Below are 24,948 nucleotides of genomic sequence, written 5' to 3'. Positions count from 1 at the left end.
ATATTACAGGAGCCATACTCGCATGGGAAACGGGTTGTAGGCTACCCGCTCACCTACAAAGTGATACACACAGTTGAAGACACCCCATGGGCTGCTGTCCTGGTAAGGAACAGCAATATCACAGTGACTAAAATCACGCAGTTCTGCACGGAGTGGGCCGCCTGTGCCCAGCTAAATACAGCTTTAGGGAACCTGTACGTTGTGGCACTCTATTGTAGACCAGGACAACAGATAGATTTTGCAATCGAATATCTTCAATGCCTGCAGGACATCCTACCAAACCAAAAAATCATCATAGGAGCTGACGTGAACTGTCGATCCCCGACATGGCACAGTACTACCCCTGGCAGGCGTGGAACCCAAAATGGTCAACTCCTTGAGGATTACTTGGCAGGATCACAACTGACAGTGCTAAATCAACCTCACCACTTGCCAACCTTTTGCAACACCCTCTGGGAGGCTACGATCGATGTATCCCTAGCTACTAGGAACTTGGAGGGATTTGTGACTGACTGGAAGGTGGAGGAGGCATGGACTACCTCAGACCACCGAGCAATCACCTTTAAAATAATCAGACAACTGACAACAGTAACACGAAGAAACCAACAGAAAAACAGATATGCAGTTGCCAAAGCAGACTGGATGTCATTCAAAAACCTGCTCATCACAGCCATAGAAAGCAACCCAGCCAGTATAAACCCACAAAATGACCCGGATGACCTTCTGAGGGGGACTACAGACCTAATACAAACCATTAGCGATCGAACAATCAAAAGAAAAAACCCAAAACCTGGTGCTGTTCCTTGGTGGACCCCAGAAATAGCCGTGCTTCGACGCCAGATGCAAAAAGCTAGGAAAGATTTCCAGAGAGCCCGTAGGACTTGGCCTGCACATGAAGTGGAGGCTTTAAGACAGCGCTATCGAGAAGTCAGAAATCAGTATACGGACGCGATACAGAAAAGCAAGAAGCGTTCCTGGGAGCGTCTAGTATCCACGACAGGAAGAACTGACCCCTGGGGTGTAGTTTACAAGGTGACTACAAACAAACTGCCCAGGGGGGAGGTGATCAGCACCACCAGGACCTCGCAAGGAGACTATACAACCACTTGGGAGCAATCAATGGGTAATATACTCGACACAATTTTCAAGGAACCCGCCACCCTAACTCTGCAAGAACAACATAAGATTTGCGAAGAAAATGAAAAATATATCACCCCTGCGCTCGAGCCCCCCTTCACCCATGAGGAACTCGGCGCGGCTGCTACCAGGATCAAAAACCGCAAATGCCCGGGACTTGATATGATCGAACCGGAGATACTGAAAAAAATAGTAGAAATTGCTCCGCAAATCCTACTCACCCTCTACAACAGATGTTTGGAAACAGGGAAATTCCCTGCAGCATGGAAAACTGCAAACACCAAGCTAATTCTGAAAAATCCTACTAAGAACCCAGAATATCCATCATCATACAGACCCATCGCTCTGCTCTCAGTAGTCAGTAAATTGTACGAGAGGCTACTCCACATGCGGATACAGAACCACTACGAAAGGGCAGGCCTGGCAGCTAAAAATCAGTTTGGCTTTAAGCCAGGATCCTCTACGGTGGATGCCCTTGGAGATCTGCTTAGGAAAGCACAAGAGTGCAGGAAAAAATATCTATTGGTCATTTCAGTCGATTTTGCCGGGGCGTTCGACTCACTTTGGTGGCCGAGCGTCCTGAACAGACTGAGAGAAGCTGCAGTACCAATCAACTTATACAAAGCAATGGAAGACTACCTTTCAGGCAGAAGAGTGGAAATAAATACAAATTATCAAAAAATCACAAGAAACATACATAGGGGATGTCCGCAGGGGTCTGTCTTGGGTCCTCTCATTTGGAACATGGTCTTGGACGATTTCCTGTGCCAGGACTTGGGGCTGGCTGAGACCCAGGCCTTTGCGGACGATCTCATTGTTACTATTGAGGCAGATTCCAGAGTCCAACTGGAAAACATCGGCAATCAGGCAATGCAGAAATTACAATACTGGGCCACAAAAAACCAGCTAAAAATTGCACCGACGAAAACCATATCCATCTTGCTGAAAGGAACTCTTCAGGTACAGCGTCCGCCCCAAATAAAAATAAATGGCCTGACCATCAAACTCACCAAGCAAATGAAGTACTTAGGAGTTATCTTAGATAATAACCTATCCTTCATACCTCACCTGAAACACATAAGAATGAAAATAAGAAGATACTCAGCCCTAGTGGCTAGGATTACGAGGAAGGATTGGGGACTGAAAAAACGAACCCTATTGCTATATTATAAGTCAACCTTCATCCCAGCAATAATCTACGCAGCTGCAGTATGGTACACCAAAACATCACTGGTAACCAACAAGAAAATCCTGGATATGACACATAGGACCATCCTATTGACAACCACACGAGCTTGCCGCACGGTAAGCACACCTGCACTGCAGGTGCTTGCTGGCGCGCTACCCCTGGATTTAGAAGCTGTGAAAGCAGGACTGCTCTACTTGCACTCAAAGGGAGTGGCCGCAAATCATCAGGACTTCACAATCAACCCAGCAAGCAGTCAAAAAACAGAAAGAGCCCGACTACAGACCTACCTCCTTCAGGAGTGGCAGCAAAGATGGACAGAGACGACAAAGGGCGAGATCACTCGTAAATTCTTTCCAGAACTGAACAAAATATACCCAAGGCAACCGGGTTGGTTCTTCCCGGGCTTGCACCTGACCTCGTTACTCACAGGACATGGACCCTTCAACCAGAAACTGTTCAGCTTCTGCCTCGTCGATGACCCAAATTGCACGTGCGGGGAGGTCGAAAGCTGGGACCACCTGCTTTACGACTGCCCACAATACGAAGACCTCAGATGCACCCTCATCACGAAAATCCATTACCTCCCCAAAGGACTTGAACATCACTTCATTGACACGGAAGAGGAGTACCGAGCGTTCTCCCAGTATGCACAGGACCTCTTCACAAGGAGAAGGGTGTTAATTGCCATACATCGAGACTGATAGTACAGTAACATAAATCGCATAAGACAGAGACAATTCCTGGAAAAGAAAACTGTGGAAGAAAAGAAAATGAATGGAAAAGAAAGGAATAAAGAAAAGAAGGAAAAAAAAGAAGAAGAAAAGAGAATCAACGGAGGAGAAAAAAAAAAAAAAAAAAAAAAAGGGGGACAGGGATTGCCTCATGAGTGTCCCAATCTGAATCAAGTGGACAAGAATAGAGACAACAAACAACAAACTGCAGCTTAGCTCCCAAAGCCTCACGGCAGCCTGAAGAGGGCACCCTAGCCCCCTTCACCTTTAAACCCTACTCCCCTGGGGAGACGATTCTCTCGTCGCCCCCCCCCCCTCATTTCCACTCTGGTGGGGCATGGGCATGCCACACTAAACTTGGGGCTGTCTTCCCTATTGGCTCCATATTTCTGTCTTTCTCCCCCCAGTCTTCAGCCTTCCCCCCCTCTCTATCTTCACGCTAGCGAAGTCCCACACACCTAAATTTAAATACATCCAAAATATCTTCACCCACGTTCTGGCCCAACTCAAGCGACGTCAACCCCACGATTGACGTTGGTATGTGTATGCACGTTGTGTGTACATATGTGCATGTGTGTATATATGTACTTGTATGTACACATATATGCACCCAACTCAAGTGACGTCAACCCCACGATTAACGTTGGCACATGTATGCACGTTGTGTGTGCATATATGTTCTTGTATACATGCATATATGCATGCAATATAAATACATTTTTTTTTTTTTTTCTTATCATTTTATTTATTTATCCTTTTATTATTATTTTATTTCTTTATTTATTTTATTTTTTATTTTTATTTTATTTTATTTATTTATTTATTTTTTTTTATTTTTTTTTTATTTTATTTTTTTTTTTATTTTATTATTTTATTTTATTTATTTATTTATTTATTTATTTATTTATTTTTTTTTTTTTTTTTTTTTTTAGGTCCTAGCCACTGAAATCTCAGGAAATTAGGTGGCAGGACCTGCCAGAGTAACTTAAGTCTACTGGGTTCCTGGTCTGCCTCCACGGGGCAAAGGTGGGGCAACGTTGGGCCTCAGCAGGGGTCCAGCGGCTAAACGACCAGATGAACAACGGTACACGGCACTACACATATACAATATCCATACACTTTTAAATCTCTGGCATTTCCAGTGAACTGGTACACCCACAATGAAAACTACGCGGAGATGGGGGAAACCCCTGGTGCCGTCTGACACTAAATACACCTTACACCTTACACCTTACACTGGGGATTCAGGGTCTGGTGAATAATGTCTTCCTTCTCGTTTACATCCCAACACTCTTTTCTGTTTCTAACCCCCCCCCCCCCCCCCACACACACTTGTGCTAGCTGTGATCCCCACCAAAAGATATCTACTTGTGCCGATGTATTGACCTACTGTTGTTTTTCTTTTGAGGCTCGCGTAGCACACGCTTCTTGATTAGACCGGGGTTCGAGCCCGTCACCACCAAATACGGAGGATGTGGAAAGGTCAGGGAATGACCACCGCATATCCCGGAGCAATATGGCCTTAGTTGCCAATGCTCCTAAAAACCAAATAACAAACAAACTAACAAACTTTTGAGGCTCAATGACAAAGAGGCACGATGCCTTGAAATCTTCTCATAAAGTTTTATATTAGTTTTGTGTATTCTATTTTAGTTTGTTCTACACTGTTTTTAGCACTTTTATTTATACAATTCTCAGTCTTTTTATATGTATATACATATTTTGTTTTTAATACATATATATACATATTTTATATGTACATGTAATTAAAATTCTCAGATTAAAGTTGTTTATTTTTACATAGTTTGCTGGTTGGTACAATATCATTTCATTATTATTAGAAGTTGTTGAAGTTAAACATAAAAAAGGCACCTGGTTTGGATGGGATCTATCCAATTATATTACGGGAGGCAGCAAAGGAGGGAAGCAGACACAGACCCTTAGCCATAATTATGAGGGTATCTTTGGGTTCAGAGGAGGTCTCTGTGGACTGCAGTTGTGTGAATGTAATCCCCAATTCAAGTGGGGATCAAAGGGTGACACGAGTAACCATAGACCTGTTAGCTTAACTTCTGTTCCAATGAAAATATTGGAGTTGCTGATTAAAGAAGTAGTGCAGGACCATCTAGGTTGTGCATACTTATTTAACCAGGAGTGCAGTTATACTACAGTCACAGCATGGGTTTGTTAAGGGGAGATCTTGTCTGACCAATATGATTGGATACTCTGATGCAGTAACAGAGGAACCGGATGCAAAAGTTCCGATATTATATACTTGGATTTCAGGAAATACTGTTGCACATTAGGCTGCTGGACAAATTGGAGCAATGTGGCATTAAGGAAAAGTTACTGCCATGGATGAAGGGATGGTTGAGTGGAAAGAGACAGAAAGTAGTTATCAGTGACACTGCTCTTCATGGACTAATGTTATTAGTGGAGTCCCACAGGGTTTGGTGCTGGGTCTAATGTTGTTTTCTGTATTTATTGATTAGGATATATCAGGCTTAATGTCTGAGGCAGATGGGCTGAGAAATGACAATTGAAGTTTAACGTCTACAGTTGCAAGGTACTATATTTAGGTAGCAGTAATTGCAGAGTATTTGCATTATGGGGGACTTCAATGCTAAGGTTGGAAAGAGACAAAACAGCTTGGAAAGTGGAACTATAGGAAATTTTGGAATTGGTGAAAGAAATGAGAGATGAAAGACTTGTGGAATTTGCAGAATCTTGAGAAATGTCAGTAATGAACCCTTTTTTCAAGAAAAGGGTGGACAGAAAGTGGACATGGAAGAGCCCAAATGGATTAACAACTAATGAAATTGACTTCATCCTCACTAACAGAAGATATATTGTGAATGTTGCTATCCTGAACAAGGTAAATGTTGAAAGTGATCACAGAATGGTGAGATGCACATTTGATATTATTGTAAGAAAAGAAAGGAAAAATCTGACTCGAGTAAATAATACGAAGGTCTTTGAGATAAGAAGAGGAGAAAAGGCAGTATGTACTGGAACTTAAGAACAAGTTTGAGCTTCTGCAGACTGTTCAGGACCAAGATATCGACAAGGAATACTACACCTTTCTGAAAGTGATAAAGCCCAAGAAACCTGTGGGCAAAAAGAAATCCACAGAAGGAAAAATTAGTCAAGAAACACTTGTCATGATGAATCAAAGATGACAAATGAAGAGCAAGATAAACACTGACAAGGATAAAATTGGGTATATTGAGTTATGCAAAGCCATTAGAAAGAGTCTCAGAGAGGACATGAGATTTAGCACAAGAAAAGTAGAACAAGCATTAAGAGAAAACAAAGGACTTAAATCAGCAGCCATGAGCAGTAATATAGAAAGACAAATGAAACTGAAGAATAGCAATGCTGTACTTATAAATAGCAGAGAAGGCATAATTCAAATAGCAGAAGACTACTGTAGAGAATTATACAAGGAGCGAGGAAGTGGGGAAGATGGATCACGAATTAGTAACACATACGACATACCCGATATCCTTCCTGATGAGGTAGAACATGCGTTGAAGAAAATGAAGAATCAGAAAGCCCCGGGGGGCAGATGAAATTACTGGAGAGTTGTTAAAATTGGAAGGAAGAGACATGACACTGAAACTGGCAAGACTCCACAAAATGCATTAGCAAAGGTGTGACGTCTGAGGAGTGCAATAATGCAATCATAGTTTTGCTGCAAAAGAAAGGAGAAAAATCAGAAATTATAGACCAATTAGCTTGTTATCCCACATCTACAAGTTGTTCACAAGGGGCATTATTAACAGATTAGAAAGAATACTTGATGAGAATCAACCGAAAGAGCAAGCTGGCTTTAGGACAGGATTCTCAACTGTGGATCACCTTCACGTAATATCACAGCTAATGGAGAAAGCAAATGAATATAAAACACCGTTATGCCTGGCACTTATAGATTATGAAAAGGCATTTGACTCCATACAGAATAAGGCAATGTTTCGGGCACTGGAAAGACAAGGCATAGATACCCCATATATTATGATTTTGAAGAAAATATATGAGATTGCTACCTCCTTTATTAGACTAGACAAAGACAGTAGCAAATTTAAAATTGAGAAAGGAGTTTGACAAGGAGACATAATATCTCCGAAGTTGTTTACTGCTGCCCTTGAGGAAGCTTTCAGAAGATTAGACTGGTCACAGAAAGGAGTCAATGTGAATGGAGAGTACCTAAACCATTTACGATTTGCAGATGACATTGTGGTCATAAGCAATGATCCCAAAGAATTAGAGGAAAATCTTAAGCAGTTATGTAGAGTTAGTAAGGATTTTGGACTAAAGATGAATATGGCTAAAACAAAAGTAATGATGAACAATATGCCACAGAAAGGGATATAATGATTGTAGGAGCAGTAATTGAAAAGGTGGAGTCATATACTTATCTGGGACAAGTCATTAGCTGTAATAATGATAAATGGCTGGAAGTCAAGAGAAGAATAAATTTTGATGGATAGCATTCAGGAAATATAGTCACATACTGAGGAGCAATATCCCAATTTGTCTGAAACGTAAAATAATGAACCAGTGTATACTACCCACCATGACTTATGGAAGTGAAACTTGGGCACTCACCAAAAGAATGGAAGAGAAGCTGAGAACTACACTGCGCAGAATGGAACCAATCATATTATGAATCAGACTGTTAGATAAGAAGAGAAACACATGGATTAGACAGCAGAAAGTAAAGGACATTCTTATTAAAACTAAAGAATTAAAATGGTCTTGGGCAGGACAGATAGCTCGAAGACATGGTGATAGATGGACTAAGAAAATAACAGAATGGTACCCAAGAGGAGCTAGAAGAAAACCTGGAAGACGACTGACATTGACAGATGAAATTCACGAGTTTGTGGGTAGTAAATGTTTGTTGTTGTTTGTTATTTGGTTTTTAGGAGCATTAGCAACTAAAGCCACATTGCTCCGGGAATATGCAGTGATCATTCCCTGACCTTTCCGCATCCTCTGTATTTGGTTGTGACAGGCTCGAACCCCGGTCTAATTAAGAAGCGTGTGCTACGCACTGCTGCTCCTTCCCACTTGGCTACGGAGGCGCCCTGGGTAGTAAATGGATGGCCATTGCACTAAACAGTAGGAACTGGAAAGTTTCTGGATAGGCCTTCATCCTGCATTGGATTGAAAATGGCTGATGATGATGATGAATTGTAACATATCAACTGTGGGCTACTACATTCAGAAAGTGGAAAATGAAAAGGAGTAATTGTGCATTCTGATATGAAGTTTTCTGAGCAGTATAGGCAGGGTGCCAGGACAGCTCATGGGGTTTTATGAATGATATACAGGAATGCTGCTAGCAGGGGGATAAGGTGACTATTCCATTGTATAAGGCAGTGGTTAGGCTGCATCTTGAGTACTGCATACAGGTCTGGAGGTTTCATTTTAAAAAGGATGTAGAGCTACTGGAATGGATATAGAGAAGGATAATGAGATTGGTGTGGGGAACAAAGGGGTTTTCTTACCAAGAAAGGCTTCAGTTCTGCAAATTGCAGCATCTGGAGACTAGAAACCTGCAAAGTTATCTGAAGGCTTCAAATGGCTTGAGCAAACTCAACGCTGATGGCATTTTTTCTCTTTCTCAGGCTGCACACATGAGGTACATAAATTCAAATTGAGGCAGAATGTATGAATGCAGAATAGATTTGTGGAAGTTTGCCTTCAGACTACAGATGGTTGATTGCTGGAACGAGCTTCCATCCATTGTGGTGGAAGTGGATGTTTTGAATAAATTCAAGGAAGAACTAAACAAACTTAGAGGGGATGGAAGGTGATTGTGAATTTTTTTTGTTTATTTGTAGAGGAGACTACTGTTATTTATTCTCAATTGGGCACTACCACCCAGACGGCACCGTTTCGAAGCTAGTTGGCTCCATCATCGGTAGGTGGGCAGGTACCCACCCACCGATGATGGAGAATAAATAACAGTAGTCTTCTCTATTAGAGGAGCATTATTTATTCAAAGTAATGCAATACCTGGTATCTCCTTGTGAAGGAAGCCACAATATGAGATAAAATCAAACGATGCCTTTACACTACTTATGTAGTTAAATTTATGGGTAAACTGTGGTGTATCTACACCGATATTATATAGTTAATTTAAACCCATAACATATTATGCCTCATGCATTTAACCTTCAAATACTGTATCATTCTGTACACCATTTGGCATCTCATATTCTGGAACAACTTCGCAACTGTGATGGCATGTTTGCATTATCATGGTACCTGCCTGCCCACCGATGATGGAACCAACTAGCTTCGAAACAGTGCCGTCTGGGTGGTAGTGGTGCCCACTTGAGAATAAATAACAGCAGTCTCCTCTACTAGAGGAGCATTATTTATTCAAAGTAATGCAATACCTGGTATCTCCTTGTGAAGGAAGCCACAATATGAGATAAAATCAAACAATGCCTTTACACTACGTATGTAGTTAAATTTATGGGTAAACTATGGTGTATCTACACTAATATCATATAATGTTTATATAATGCACTGTAGTCATGTGATATACTGCTTATATGACTTGAGATAATGCAGATTTTCCTGAATGAACCTACCTTTATATTTTCTATACTACAAGATAATATGCATTATTGCTGGAATTTTTTTTTCAAGATTTTTTGCAATTTAATTTTATATTTACATCCATATTATTTTCAAAAAATTGCATTACTGTAATAAATGATGTTATAATAAATAATAGCATCATAAATGAATAATGTTGTACTTCTTTGAGTTTATATTAATTTGTCACCCACCTATTTTTCCATATAGGCCCAAATGGATTTAAAGAAAAAACCCGAAGGCTGTATGCACTCCAAAGGGAACCATGGATTACTGGAAAATAATCACTGGAGTCCTCCTCATCATGTAACATGCTGTATTTCACCATCCGGGAAACAAATGATGAATGTAAGTATATGGAAATCTTATTTTTTTATTTGTATCACTGTCTTAAAACTTCAGATATAAATCATTCTATTATATATGATATTCATTCAGACAAGCAGTTCACCCCTCCCTCTTCCAATTTCAAAACTAGGTTATTTTGCATCAAAGCATACAGAAAATAATAAAAGAAATGAAGTAGGCACTTGGCTCATGGTGTGAATAACAAGCTAATTTATTTTAAGAACATAAAATAACTAGTTTACAGTTATTTAAAAAGTCTGGATAAACCTCACTTTATTTTTCCAGTGTTAATAGAGTTAGAATATCTGAAATCTGGCTGTCTAAACACTGAAACCAGACATTGTTAAGAATTGGATTAATGATAAGTAAAATACTGAGATGAGTAACTATAGACCTGTAAACTTAACTCCTGTTCCAAGGAAAGTTATGGAGTCACTGGTTAAAGAAGGATCATTTAGACGGGAATGCAGTCACTTCTGTGACTGTATTCTTGTCACAGAATGGTTTTGTTGTGGAGTGATACAAACTGACTAGTCTGATTGGATACTATGATGCAATAACAAAGGAACTGGATGCAAGAAATAATTTTGATATCTTATACTTAGATTTCAGAAAAGCTTTTGACTCTTTAACATAAAAGACCACCATACAAATTGGAGCAGTGTGGCATTAGGGGCAAGTTACTGCAAGGGATAAAGGGATGGTTGAGTGGGAGAAGACAAAGAATGGTTATCAGTGGCAACTGCTCTTGGTCTTCTGTCTCCTCAGTAGATTTCCCCAAAGTTAGTGCTGGGCCCATTGTTGTTTTCTATATTTGTTAATGAAATTGATTAAGTTGTTTCAGATGTAATATCTAATTTTCCATTTGATGAGAAGTTTGGAAGGTTTGGTAGTAGTTAATGACAGTTATCAGGTTATGCTACTGCAACAGGATCTGGAAAAATTAGGCAGATGGGTTGAGAATGGGCATTTGAAGTTTAACATTGACAAATGCAAGGTACTGCATGTGTGAGCAGCAGCAATCACAGAATAACATAGTAACTTTGTAGTATGTTAACCACACTCAGGGCAGTGGAGAATGAAAAAGTCCTGAGGGTAACTGTGCTGTCAGGTTTGGAGTTCTGTGAGCAGTGCAGATGGGTTGCTAGGACAGCTTATGGGGTTTTATCAGTGATATACAGGAATTTTGCCAATAGGGATAAGGAGATGATTATCCCATTGTATAAGACAATAATTAGGCCACTTCTTGAGCACTGCATACAGGAGAGAGAGGCCTCTGTTTAGAAAAGATGTGGTTCCATTGGAATGGGTGAAGAGAAGAGCAATGAGATGAGTAAGGGGAACAAAAGGGTGCTCTTACCAAGAAAGGCTTCAGTTCTGCAAATTCTGCAAAGGGTGCTCTTCTGCAAAGGGTGCTCTTACCAAGAAAGGCTTCAGTTCTGGAGACTAGGCACCTATGAGGAGATTTACTCTTCTGATCACTTGGTCACTGGTTTGGTTAGCACCGCTCCTGCCTCCACGTGCGAGGCCAGTAACTTGGGGGAACTTAAACCCTGAGGGTGAAAGGAAGTAAAAATGGACTTTAATGTTTTCCTACGATTAGAGCCGTAGCGCTCTCAACATAACAATCATGAAACTGATCATGACTTCTCGCTGTCAAAAAGACTAAAAGAGGATTCAAACAAGCAAGAATCTCCAGCTTTCCTGATAATTCATTCTCTGTCAACACAACCTGTTAGCAGGCTCTCCCCTTTCACTATATAGCGATGCCTTGACAATACAGCAGTGTTACCAAAAATTGTGAAATGTCTCCAATCCAGGGACTTGTTAATAGAAACCTCTCATCCAAGAGATTCTGAACTACATTTAAGACACTGCTTTAAGCAGAATTCAGTTGAAGTCACCCCCCACATAACACCCTGAATTCTTCTAAAAGAGTGATTGCTGAATGGAATCTATTAAATGTTTCTGAAGAAGAACTAGGCCAGGAACTAAAGGATCAAATTGTAACTCAGACAAAAAGAATCATGATACAAAAAGATGGCACCTTAGTCTCAATACATTGCATAATTTTAACCTTCAATACACTGAATCTACCAGCTTCAGTCAAAGCAGGTTATCTAAACTGCCATGTTTGGCCCTTTATCCTGAATCTCCTAAGATGCTACAAATACCATAAATTTGGTCACTCCCAGACAGCATGCCGTGGAGATGCAATATGTCCAAACTTTGGGTGCAAAACTCATACTCGATCAGAATGCAAGGCACAAACTCTGCAGTGTCCCAATTGTAGGGGCAACCATCGAGCATACTCTAAAGATTGTGATCTCTGGAAGTTAGGGAAAAAAATACAAGACTGAAAATAAAGTCTTATCAAGAAACTAGAAAACAAGTTAAAATTGTGTATGCCAAAAAACTATCTACCTCGGCTATCTACCAAAGTAATAATACACCAGTCACAATTCCAACTCAAAGCCTAACTCACTGTAGCGTAACAGAAAAATTGCAAAAATCAGATCCTGTTGAAGTGAAGCAACAACACCCAACAAAAATGGATACAGATGATACAACCAACCAAGAACTTCTTAAATTACATGCATATAATGATATGGAAGATAACAATGATTTAGAATGATGCCCCCCACATTTTCCAGAAAAGAAAAATCAAAACCTGACCATTATAAACAACCCACTCATAAAAAAGACAGATTCATCTTCTAAATCATTGTTGGGACCCGAAAGATGGTGAACTATGCCTGGGCAGGACGAAGCCAGAGGAAACTCTGGTGGAGGTCCGCAGCGGTTCTGACGTGCAAATCGATCGTCAGACCCGGGTATAGGGGCGAAAGACTAATCGAACCATCTAGTAGCTGGTTCCCTCCAAAGTTTCCCTCAGGATAGCTGGCGCTCGAGGGAATCAGTCTCATCCGGTAAAGCGAATGATTAGAGGCCTTGGGGCCGAAACGACCTCAACCTATTCTCAAACTTTAAATGGGTGAGAAGTCCGGCTTGCTTGACTCGAAGCCCGGACGAAAGAATGTGAGTGCCCAGTGGGCCACTTTTGGTAAGCAGAACTGGCGCTGTGGGATGAACCATTTAAAGGGTGCTCTTACCAACAAAAGGGTGCTCTTACAAAACCAAATAATGGAACACACCATACAGTGGAACTGCAGAGAATTTTCGCAGTAACATTGATGATATCCGTGAATTAATTCACACTACAAACTTCTTGCAATGTGCTTAGAGGAAATGAACTTGACACCTGAAGCCTTACTTTCAATCAAAAATTATACTATCTTCAGACAAGACAGAGCTGACACTAGTAATGCTCATGGAGGAGTAGCAATACTTGTGGATTGAAGCATCCCCTCCAGATGAGATTAGTAAGGGGAACAAAAGGGTGCTCTTACCAAGAAAGGCATCTTGGTATCCCATTGCAAACCTCCTTAGAAGGCATTGCCACACGTAATTGGTATCACTCTGACACTGGTTATCTTCCCTAATCACCCATATACTCTTCAGTATATTGAAGATCTTGTTTTGCAATTACCATCTCCATTTTGTTTATACTTGGCGACTTTAATGCCCAGCATTCATTATGGGATTCCCCTACCCCAGACAGACAAGGAAAGTTTATCTTATCGAAATGCTGATTGACAGACAGAATTTAACATTAAATACTGGCTCTTCTATCTATATACATTTCCCTACAGGTTCAACACCCGCAATAGGCCATTCCATTTGCTCTCCAATCCTCTTTACAATTATAGATTGGTAACTAAATGATCCTTTATAACAGTGACCATTACCTGTTAATATGCAAAATTAAAACATCCTATTCCTTCCCAATAGAAAATCCAATTAAATGGAAATATTCACAGGCTGACTGGATAAAATACAGAATTCCAATCTCATTTGACAACTATATCATCCAATCCTGTTCAGTTTAACAGTGTTATTGAGCACATCAATAAATCAAATGCTGACAGCCGTGTCTGCTGCTGTTCTGCAATATCAAATCAGAAATTGACAAAAATAAATTACTGGTGGAATAAAGATTGCAACAGTGCAAAAAAAGAGAAAAACAAAGCATGGAACCTATTTTGCAAACATCCAATCACCTTCAGTCTTATTAATTATAAACATCTTAGAGCAAAAGCACGTTAAATCAGGCATAAAGAAAAAAGAATATTGGAATAAATTTGCCTCTTCAATTAATAAAAATACTGATATCAGATAAATCTGGAGAGAAATAAAATACTTGAACAGTAAATTTCCTCCTTTATCCACTCCATTACTGAACTGCCAAAATGGACAGGAGCTCTCTACTCCTACAGAAATATGAAATGCGCTGGGAATCATATTTCTTAGTTGTCTTCCTCAAATGCTTATGATCAACCATTCCAAAAAATTTAAAACCATAACAGAGAAGTCCAAACTGAATTTTCTTCACTGACACCTATGTTTTGCCTTATAATCAACCATTTACTGTGTTTTAATTGAATCAATCTCTTTCCATCTCAATAAATAGTGCTGCTGGCCCTAATGGGATATACTAAGTGATGCTCCAAATTTTGAATCAAAAATCATTATCTTCACTGCTGATGTTTTTCAATTGAATCTTCTCTGAATATATCTTCCCAAAACCCAGTAAAGACCATTCTGTTCCTCTCAACTACAGGCCAATATCCCTTACCAGCTGTCTAAGCAAAACTCTTGAGAAAATGATACATTGCCATCTTGCTTGGTATCTCGAGTTCCAAAGCTTGATTAACAACAACCAATTTGGATTCTAAAAAATCAATCATCATTGGATCTCATGATTAAAGCCAAAGCAAACAAATGTATTCATCAAAAAGGAACATTTCGTTGTGGTCTGTATTGATGTTGAGAAAACCTTTGATAGTACATGGTGTTTTGGCATCCTAAAGGATCTACATTCTCTTGGCCCAAAAGGCCATTTGTCATATTTTATCCAAAATTTCCTACAACATATATCCTTTCAAGTTCATTATCGGGGAACTCTCTCTAAAAACTTTGTGCAAGAAAAAGGAATCCCATAAGGGTCTCTTCTCAGTGCCACTCCATTCGCAATTAGAATGAATCATATAATTGAACTCATTCTGAAAACAATGGATTCATACCTTTACGCCGATGATCTCACAATTTCTTGTCATTCTCAAAACATGAACTACATTGAGCAGCAACTACAAATATCAATTAATTGCATTCAGGTATGGATGGCACAAAATGATTATAGACTATCCAGCCAGAAATCTATTGCCATTCACTTCTGTACTAGTCATAAAATGCATCCCAAACTTAAACTCCACTTGGATAACCATCCCCTTCCAATAGCTAATAGCATTTGTCTATTAGGCTTAATTTTTGACCAAGTTAAATTACCAAGAGCACATTCAACATCTCCAGATTGATTGTCAAAAAAAAAAAACTGTACATATTCATCGTCTTATCAGCCACAACCTGGGAACAGATCATTGCTCCTTGCTTTGCTTATATAGATCCATCAGATTATGCCTGGACTACAGCATGCCTGTATTTGATTCTGCTAGAGAGAGTGCTTTATCTCGCCTTAACCTAATTCAACAATCAGCTCTTAGGACAGCTCTAGGTGCTTTCAGAACATCTCCAGTTCAAAGTTTGTGTGTTGAAGCCCGCTCCTCTAAATTTCAGGAGAAAGATGTTATTGAACTATGCGATCAAGGTCTAAAGCCAGGCGACCCATCCTAATTGGTTAATATTTTTTATGATCCATAGTTTATGACCTTTTATAGGAACAAACCATGGGCAATTCGGCCTGCTGATATTAGGTTAAAGGAACTAGCAGAATATAGGAATACACTTCAATAAAGTCCTTCAAGAGTCTATAGATCCTGACCCTCAATGGTCTGTCATCATGCTGTCTTGTGAAATTATTTCCACCAATGGGGAAAATACTATTAGACATTAAAATCCAACAGCTACACATTGTGCAAACTCATTGTTAACCTGACATCACTAAAATATATACTGATGGATCGAAGTCTGAGAGTGGATCGGGTGCAGCAGTGGTATTCCTGATATTACCATTTCTGTATCACATTCCCAACAGATTGTAGTAGTTACACCACTGAATTATATGCCATAAAGCTTTCCATCTGTCAATCCAAAAGAGCATAATATACACAGACTTGCAAAGTTCCTTATTAGCTATGCAAAACACTTTCCCACCTACTCATCTGTTGATAAAGCTCATCAGAACAGAGTTGATTTGTCCCAGAAAGCATCAGCAAAAGTTGTCTTCTGCTCCATCCCAGGCCATACTGGAATACCAGGAAATGAAATGGCGGATGATGCTACTAAACGCACATCCAGCACAGCCCCAACAAATTTCCTCGTACTCTTCACAGATTACAAAATGAATATTCAAAGTATATGTAAAGGACAATGGACACTTCAATGGCAAGTGCAAACTCATAATGAACTCCTTCAAATTAAACCTATACCAAAATTATGGGCTTCCAGCTTCATTACGAACAGACAAGAAGTAATTCTAGCCAGAACCCGAATAGGACATACTCAATTGACCCATCTGTTCCTTTTGCCAGGAAATGACTCTCCTTAGTGTAATCACTGCCACACACCACTCACAATCAACACATATTTCTGGAATGTGCTTTGTATGGTAATGCCCATTAGTGCATTCAAGTCTTTCACAAACTTAAAGGAACCTTTGTTGCTTAGCCATATTATAGGCAAAAACTCAAATCTCACAGAATTTTCTCCTTCCATAGGATTATATAATTGCTTTCACAGCAACCAACACAGGTAGTATAAGCCACTTTCATAGGTGCAATATGGCTTAATTAGCCATTGCACTGAAAGCCTAGTCATCAACAACAGCAACTATGAGGAGATGTGATTCAGGTGTTTAAGGCTTTGAATGACTTTAGTAAGCTCCATCTGCTTGTTATGCAGACTGCACATGGGGGGGGGCATAAATTAAAATCGAGTAAGGATGGTTGCAGGATAGATATACGCAAATTTGTCTCCAGCTGGCAGGTGGTTAACGATTGTTGAACATACTTCCATCTGGCATTGTGGAAGTGAATTGTTTAAATAATTTCAAAAAAAAAGTTGATTCTTAAAAGGTATGGATAGGTGAAATGGGAAATGTTTTTATCAGTGAGGTTTTTTTTTTTTTTTCAGCCGATGCTGTATAGCTTGCTTTTTTTGCGCCATTTGCTACTATTAAAACTAATAGTTAATCAGATTATCTGACATTCATTTAGGTATAAACCTTGAACAGTATCTCTCTCTCTCTCTTAGTTGGTATTAAAAGCTTATTACTTCTATGGTTACTTCCCTAAATGCCTCTCATTTAGAATTTGGTTGGCAACATCATCACTAGTTGGTCCCAGTGAAAGGAATTTAAATACCGTTTGAGACTACTGTGGTCACTTTTACGAAAACAAAATCCCTTCCCCCTACTCTTGATAGTGATTGTATCTTTAAGTACATACCAAATCAATATATTGTGATCACTGCCACTCACTGCCACATTCTTAATGCATTATAGTTACTGCTGATAATTAGATCAAGAGTATTGTGTCCTCTTGTTGCCTTTCTAGCATGCTGATGTAGAAAATAGTCTTCTAATAAATCCAGAAAATTTCTGCTGCTGGGTGAGTGACTAACCCACACACTCCAGTCAATGTCCAGAGAGTTGAAATCCCTAATTACAAAATATACTGACTGATCTGTCTGTGTAATTGTTCACTTCATTTAGCCCAGGGATCCCCAAACTTTTAGAGAAGCAGGCCACATATGAATTTTTGGAATATTTGGCATCCTGGAGAAAATTCCTAATTACTGAAAACTACATTCTCTGCATAACAGTAAAGTTATGCAGAGAATGCATATAAAATATACCAGTTTGTTTATATCAAATTTTAATTATTACTTATTTATTGTACTAATCACAAAAATACAGTTAGTAATACAACAAAATTATAATTAATGCAATGAATGCTGTTGTAGAGTGCGACTTAGTTTCATAATATCAGATTTTAAAGTACTAGTTCTAATTCTTAAAAAGTCATGTAAATGCAGATCAGTTAGATGTGATCGTATTTTTGATATTACATATTTCATTTTTGAAAAGGTCTGCTCACATATGTTGTTGTTATTTGGTTTTTAGGAGCATTAGCAACTAAGGCCATATTGCTTTGAGGATATGCGGTGGTCATTCCCTGACCTTTCCGCATCCTCCATATTTGGTGGCTCACGGGCTCGAACCCCGGTCTAATCAAGAAGCGTGTGCTACGCACTGCTGCTCCTGCCCACCTGGCTATGGAGGCATCTGCTCACATATACAGTCGATTCTGGTTATTTGGGACACATTGGGACAAGTGCATTTTAGTCCAATTAAGCGACTACCCCAATTATGTGAAGTTTCACTTAAATAGTTAAAAATACAGCTTTATGATTAATTTTCTGTACGATCAAATCATGTTACGATGGACTCACCATGGTAAAGTACCGTTCACTATACGATATGTAGTAAGCGCTGGTCATTGTGATCATGTTTGTGAATTGAATATTAATTCTATTAAAAGGCGATTCTAATTAGCAAAAATAGGAGGAATATTATCCACAGGATGTAAAAGGATATATTAAGTACAAATTTACACTTTATTGCCTTACCAATTAAAAAAAAAATTAAATGATACGTGAAAACCAGAAAAATATTTTCCACAGGTTAGCAAAATAAAAATAAATTTACACTTACGTGCATAGCCTAATTAATATGTACTGTAATATGTACATACTAACTAGTTGCTATTTCTGTTCACTTACATTTGTGGGTGTGGGTTAAAATTTAAAACAGTAAAAAAGATAAGCAATCAATAACAAAGAGCACGGCACACAAATCGCAAGTAACACAATATGTGCAAGTGAGTACAGAATAACAAGTAGTAGTAGTGGCATGTGATGCAAGAAAGCAAGTGTATGAGCTTATGCAGCATCAGCCAAAAAAAAAAAAAAAAATTACAAAACAATCCCCTCTAAATATTTGTCCAGTTCCTCCTTAAATTTATTTAACCTATCAACTTCCACAATGACAGATGGAAGTTTGTTCCAGCAATTAACCACCTGCTCACTAAAGGCAAATTTCCACACATCTATTCTACATCTGTCCTTCCTCAATTTCAATTTATGCCCCCTTAGATTCTCATAACTGTTCTCGTTTTCAATTTATGCCTCCTTAGGTTCAGATTACGTATTCCACGTAATCTGAACACGTGGAAGAATCCCATCAGAATTCAGCATGCTCAACCCATTCAAGGCCTTATACACCTCAAGTTACGAAGCTTTAAAAATAGGAATGAAGAGCAGATTCTGAAATTTTATTTTTTTATATGATTGCAAATTTTATGGAAGTGTAAACACATTTCACCATAATAACCCATAGAATTCCAGCTGTTGGTATTATCACAAATTCAATAAGATCGAGTTCACTATCCATTTATAATAGATTGTACTAACAGAAAAGCTCAATAAACAGGGGACTGCTAATTGTTTTATCGTAGTGACCTCCAGAAATCCGACCGAACCACGTGGTATGGTCGGAAACAATCGTAGGGTAATCTCGAGTGCTGTGGTCTCACGCCCCGATTAAACGGCATATTGTCCCAATTAAGCAAAGTAAACCCTGGCTATTTTCTCGATTGGGTTCTGTTCTTTAAGATTTTGTCCCAAATAAATGGCTGCCCGACAATCGGAATCCACTGTATACATACTTCCAAAAATTTATGTAACCTTTCTTGCAAAATTTTTAATTTTTGCATAATCTGACTCAGATAATGTTGAATAAAATTGAATTAGATTTTTATTTTTAAATATTGTATTCAGTGCATCATTAGATTGAAGATTTATCAACTCTAATTGTAAATTCTCATTAACATCGTTGACAGGTACGTCAAATGGATTTTGAAAAGGTTTAAACACCTTTGAACTTTTTTAAAACTATTTTTGGGGTTCTTGTTAAAATCAGAAAATCTAACCACAAAATTTTCCTGCAACAAATTAATGTTTTTGAACAAAATTTTCAGTGGAAAAATTACAACTAGGAACATTTTTAGATAAATTATTGCAACATGGAAAATGTGAAAAGTTATTCCAAAGTAGTTGACTTATAAATGCTCCATTTTTGTTTCAAATGTTTTGACATTATAATATAATTCATTGACAAGTTTGTCTCGTCCTTGTAGTTTCATATTAAGAAAATTCAGGTACTCACATATATCTGTTAAAAAGGCAAGGTTCCATGACCATTTTCTGACAGTTTCCCGAACAGGTTTCATTTTTTCATTGATAAATAGATCTATTTCGATCCTAAGTTCAAAAAATCGCTTCAACACATTACCATGACTCAATCATTGTACTTTAGTGTTTTACAACAAATCACCGTATTCAGTCTCAATAGTTTCAAGAAAATTTTTGAATTGCTGATGGTTTAGACCAGTCTTGCAAATAAAAGTTACTGTTGATATTACAGTGCCCAAAAATTACAGTGCCCAATCCATGCCCAAAAATTTTCTGCACCAAGACTGCTGGTGAATTATACATTGAAATTGCATTGGTTTTTTAATATTTTTACTCTCAAGATATTTATGAAGATGACCCATGAACCCAATTTTAGTACCAACCATATTTTTAGCAGCATCCGTCGTAACCGCTGATAGCAAATCCCAATTCAATTTGAGGTCGTGGAAGCTTCTGACACACTCAAAAATATATTTTCACCTGTTGTATCTTTCAAGCTTTTACAGCTTGCTATTGAAAAATGTGTGAATTCGTGAATTTTTTCTACGAGTTGATTTTGAACATCAGCTCCTAAATCCTCAATTCTTGTTACAGTTGATGAAGATAAACTTACACATGCAAAATTCTTTACTTTCTCAGGACATACTTCTGCAATTACCAAACAAATTCATTTTACAAATTCTCCATTCCTAAAGGCTCGAAAGTTCTAATCTTCTGTTGTCGACTTTGAAAAGTTTGGGTTAGTTCTTGGAGTTTTTTCTGCCGCAAAGCTCCTTGAAATTTATCATAATTTGAGACATTTTTTGTGTAGTGACGTTTCACATTATATTCCTTGAACACCGACAAGGCTTCATTGCAGATAAGACAAGTGCAAGTATTATTGAGCAGTGCAAAAAAGTAATTGGCCACCTCTTATTAAAAATGCAACACTGAGCATCAACTTTTCTTTTTTTTGACATCAACTTCGACATAATTTTTATGGGGTCATTGGAATAAAAAAAAATACTTGTGACTATTGAAGTAAGTAAGCAGTGACATGTCTTAAAATTTTATGAAATATTTTAACATAAAGGTTATTATTATATTCATATCACGTGAACTTAATATAGTTTATTAGGCTGTTTGCCTAATAAACTACTACTAATAAAGACGTTTCGGGTATCTTACTGATACCCATCATCAGATCATGCTGTAGGGAGAACAGAAAGGGCTGAAAATTTGAATATTTTAGGATATTACAGTTACAATTACCAATAATACAACTGCAATTCCAGTATTACAATTTGCAAATTAAGATTCTAAAGTATTAAGTTTTGAATTGCTGTTACAATAAAAAACAGGAAATCTAAGGTAATACAAATAGATTAAATTCATACCTGCCAACAGCCTCCAATGCTACCAGAAACTTTATGTGCATACAGGCTGCCAGCAGTTAATTTATAGCAGAGGGATTAACTTCATTAACCAATAGGATAGTGTCATGTTTTTATCCTGGATCTGGGGTTCTTGTATAGTAAAAGCCAGGGGTGACCTTTGCTCCCATACTCTGAACATCAGGGTTCATGTGCAGGCTGGTTCAGGATCTTACCAATACCAATCATCAGACCATGCTGCTTGTGCCAGGTTTTATTCTGGATCCAGGATTCTTGTGTAGTGGAAGCTTAGAGTGACCTTTGCTGCCATACTCTGTACATTAGGGTTGGTGTGTATGCAAGCTGGCAAGGGATTAGGAAATCCCTAATTACTGTCTTTAACGCCTTTTGCTATTTAATGACAGAGTCAAGATTAACGGCTTTATTTTAATGAAGTTTCAAAGAATAGCTTTGGGTGGAAATAGCAGAATTAATATCTTACAGACTAAGCTGACACACAGAGGTGCCAACACTATTAATCAACCGACGAATGTTAAAATGATATGTAAAATGTGTTTTTCATAAATTGTATTGTGATCTAATATAAATTAATTTTTACGATCTAATTGAAATATCTGTGGGCCAGATCCGGCCCACGGCCATAGTTTGGGACCCCTGATTTAGTCTGTAGCAAACTCCTCATTTTTATTTTTCCAGTGCTTTTGCAACGCCAACTCAACATTGCGCTGGCCACCCACGTCGATCTGGGTGCACTGCTTTAGATTCTGTGTGATTTTTAACCAAGAGTAGTACACCATCCTGTCATGATAATGTGTCTTCATTGGTTGGCCTTTATCAGTACGGTATCATCACATATTACACAGTGGTGTTGCCATATTTTGGTCAGAGCTGCAACACAATAAATAAATAATGTACTTCCTTTACTCACCATATTCACATTCTGCATTGCTTCATCAAATATTCTTGTACCCCCTTCTGTTTAAGTATATTCTGTCCCTGTAAAAACCATCTCTCCTGTTAACAAGTACAGATTGCACTGAGAAAAATTTTAATCCATTAGCATTACAACTCTTCAGGGTCAAATTGATTTACAGTGCTGTCGTCATGTACTCCCTCCTATTATGTTTGGACAGAATTGTAGACACTTTCAAATTTATTCCTAAATCGTGACCTTTTCTCAACACTTCTCTGTACTTGTTGAGTAAATCCTTAAATCTTTTATTCTTAATATCAATGTATACAACAGTGTCACCTTTTGTATGCTTCAAACATGACAGCTGCTCCAGAACATATCAACTTTAGCCCTTGGCAGACACCCTTTTAGTAACCACCCATCCTTTTTACACAATATATTTCCTGTTTTCTTTCCAGTAGAATTACTAACAACTGCTACCTCCTGTAGGACTAGAATCTCTGCCTTTGTGGATGTCATTGTGTTGTGTTACCCGTTGCTCAAGTGCAAGCTCTAGTGTTGAGTTGGGCAGCTGACTGCTTGATGGGTCCTTCCCTTCAAGGACATCAACCCTGTTTTTCAAGCCTTCATATAAATCAAAAATAAAAATATAAAGGAAGGTGTAAAAAATAATAAAAGAAGATATATAAAAAGTAGATAACAAAATAGACTAATTATATTCTTCTCTCCTCATTAGGTAACTGCCAGTTGACCTTTGAAATTCTTCAAACTGTCAGCCTCAACTAACCATGTAAGTAACTTGTTCCAGTAATTAACAACTTACTGAATAAGAGAAACTTCCTACAATCCAGTCTAAAATTCTTTCCCGTAATTTGAATTTATGGCCCCAGGTTTTGGAATCCTTTATAACATTGAAAATTTTGTCTTCATACATTTTATTGTCCCCTCTTAGAACATTATAGACCTAAGTCAGGCACCTCTAAGCTGCCTGGTTTCCAAGCTCTAGCCTACATAATTGAAGTCTTTTCTTGCATACAGGTGAATTGCCCATCTTTGGACTCTTGCAAGAAGCACAGTATCTTTTTTTTTTTAGATGAGGTCTCCATACTGGACATAGTGTTCCAAGTACCTTATACAGTGGGATTATGACCTCCCTATCTTTGCAGGCTATTAATTGACAAATCATTGATAGGACACCATGTGCTTTTCTGGCCACCTGTTTACAGTGCTTGGAGAACTTCATAGCTGCCTGTATCATTACTCCCAGATCTCCAGCTCTAAGACCTTGTGTTTTGCTGCATTAAAACTTAGCGGCCACTTTTCTGACCATCCTTGGAGCCTGTCCAAAACTTCCTGAAGGAAATCTGATGCCACTGATTATTAACGATTCTCCTAATCTTTACATAATCTGTAAATCACACCCTCTATCTTCTCATTGATGCTGTTTATGAAAATCAGAAACAACAGTGGTCCAAGTACCAATCCTTGGGGCGCCTCCGTAGCCAGGTGGGAAGGAGCAGCAGTGCGTAGCACACGCTTCTTGATTAGACCGGGGTTCGAGCCCGTCACCACCAAATACGGAGGATGCGGAAAGGTCCAGGAATGACCACCGTATATCCCGGAGCAATATGGCCTTAGTTGCTAATGCTCCTAAAAACCAAATAACAAACAAACAAACAAACCAATCCTTGGTGAAGCCCACTCCTGACATTACACCAATCTGAAGAATATCCATTAATAACAACTGCCTACCTCCTGCCCTGCAGCCATCCCGTTTGTGTGCCCTTCAGAATGCCATTTTTATCTAAATGTCCCTGGATTGCACTCTTAATGATTGTCTTCAAGATTTTCCCTACCACCGAAGTCGCTAACCGTTCGTAGTTACCGATTTTGAACTGCCTTTATGTGTTGAAAATGCAGTAGCACTTACCAAATATAAAAGAATCTCTTCCTGAGTCCAATAATTCCCTCATAATTAACCTCAATTTTTCAATTCACTCCCTGGCCATCTGCCTTAAAAATTACTGCATATATGCCATCAACTCTGGGAGCCTTACTTGCTTTTATAATTGAAATTTTTCTCATAAACAATCATCTGTAATTTTCCATTCATGGAAAATTAGATGAATGGTCCTCATCATGAATGGTTTTTCTTCAGTAAATAGCGATGTGAAGTGGTTTTTATATTCATCAGCAACATTGGTTGAGTTATCTAAGACTTTCTCACACCTATCATACAAGGGTTTGATCTACTTTGTTTTCTTCTTCTTTGTATGTATGTCTGTATTCATATACATGTATGTATCCACATAC

The 24,948-nt window shown here is 38.5% G+C and overlaps 1 protein-coding gene across 1 annotated transcript in view; it reads left to right on the top strand.

Annotated features, from left to right (window-relative positions):
- LOC150081639 (methyltransferase-like protein 25B) overlaps positions 1-24,948 on the top strand; it is a 118,559-nt gene that overhangs the window by 56,707 nt on the left and 36,904 nt on the right. Inside the window, exon 5 of the mRNA XM_090380274.1 lies at positions 9,883-10,020. Coding sequence (XP_090236400.1) covers positions 9,883-10,020 — 138 coding nt within the window. The remainder of the gene's footprint in view (positions 1-9,882; positions 10,021-24,948) is intronic.

The sequence above is a fragment of the Mastigoproctus giganteus genome, chromosome 8, assembly GCF_048544385.1.
Source record: "Mastigoproctus giganteus isolate SK-2022 chromosome 8, ASM4854438v1, whole genome shotgun sequence".
Classification (NCBI taxonomy): Eukaryota; Metazoa; Arthropoda; class Arachnida; order Uropygi; family Thelyphonidae; genus Mastigoproctus; species Mastigoproctus giganteus.
Note: the sequence above shows the minus strand (reverse complement) of the source record. Positions and strands in the feature narration are given on the sequence as shown.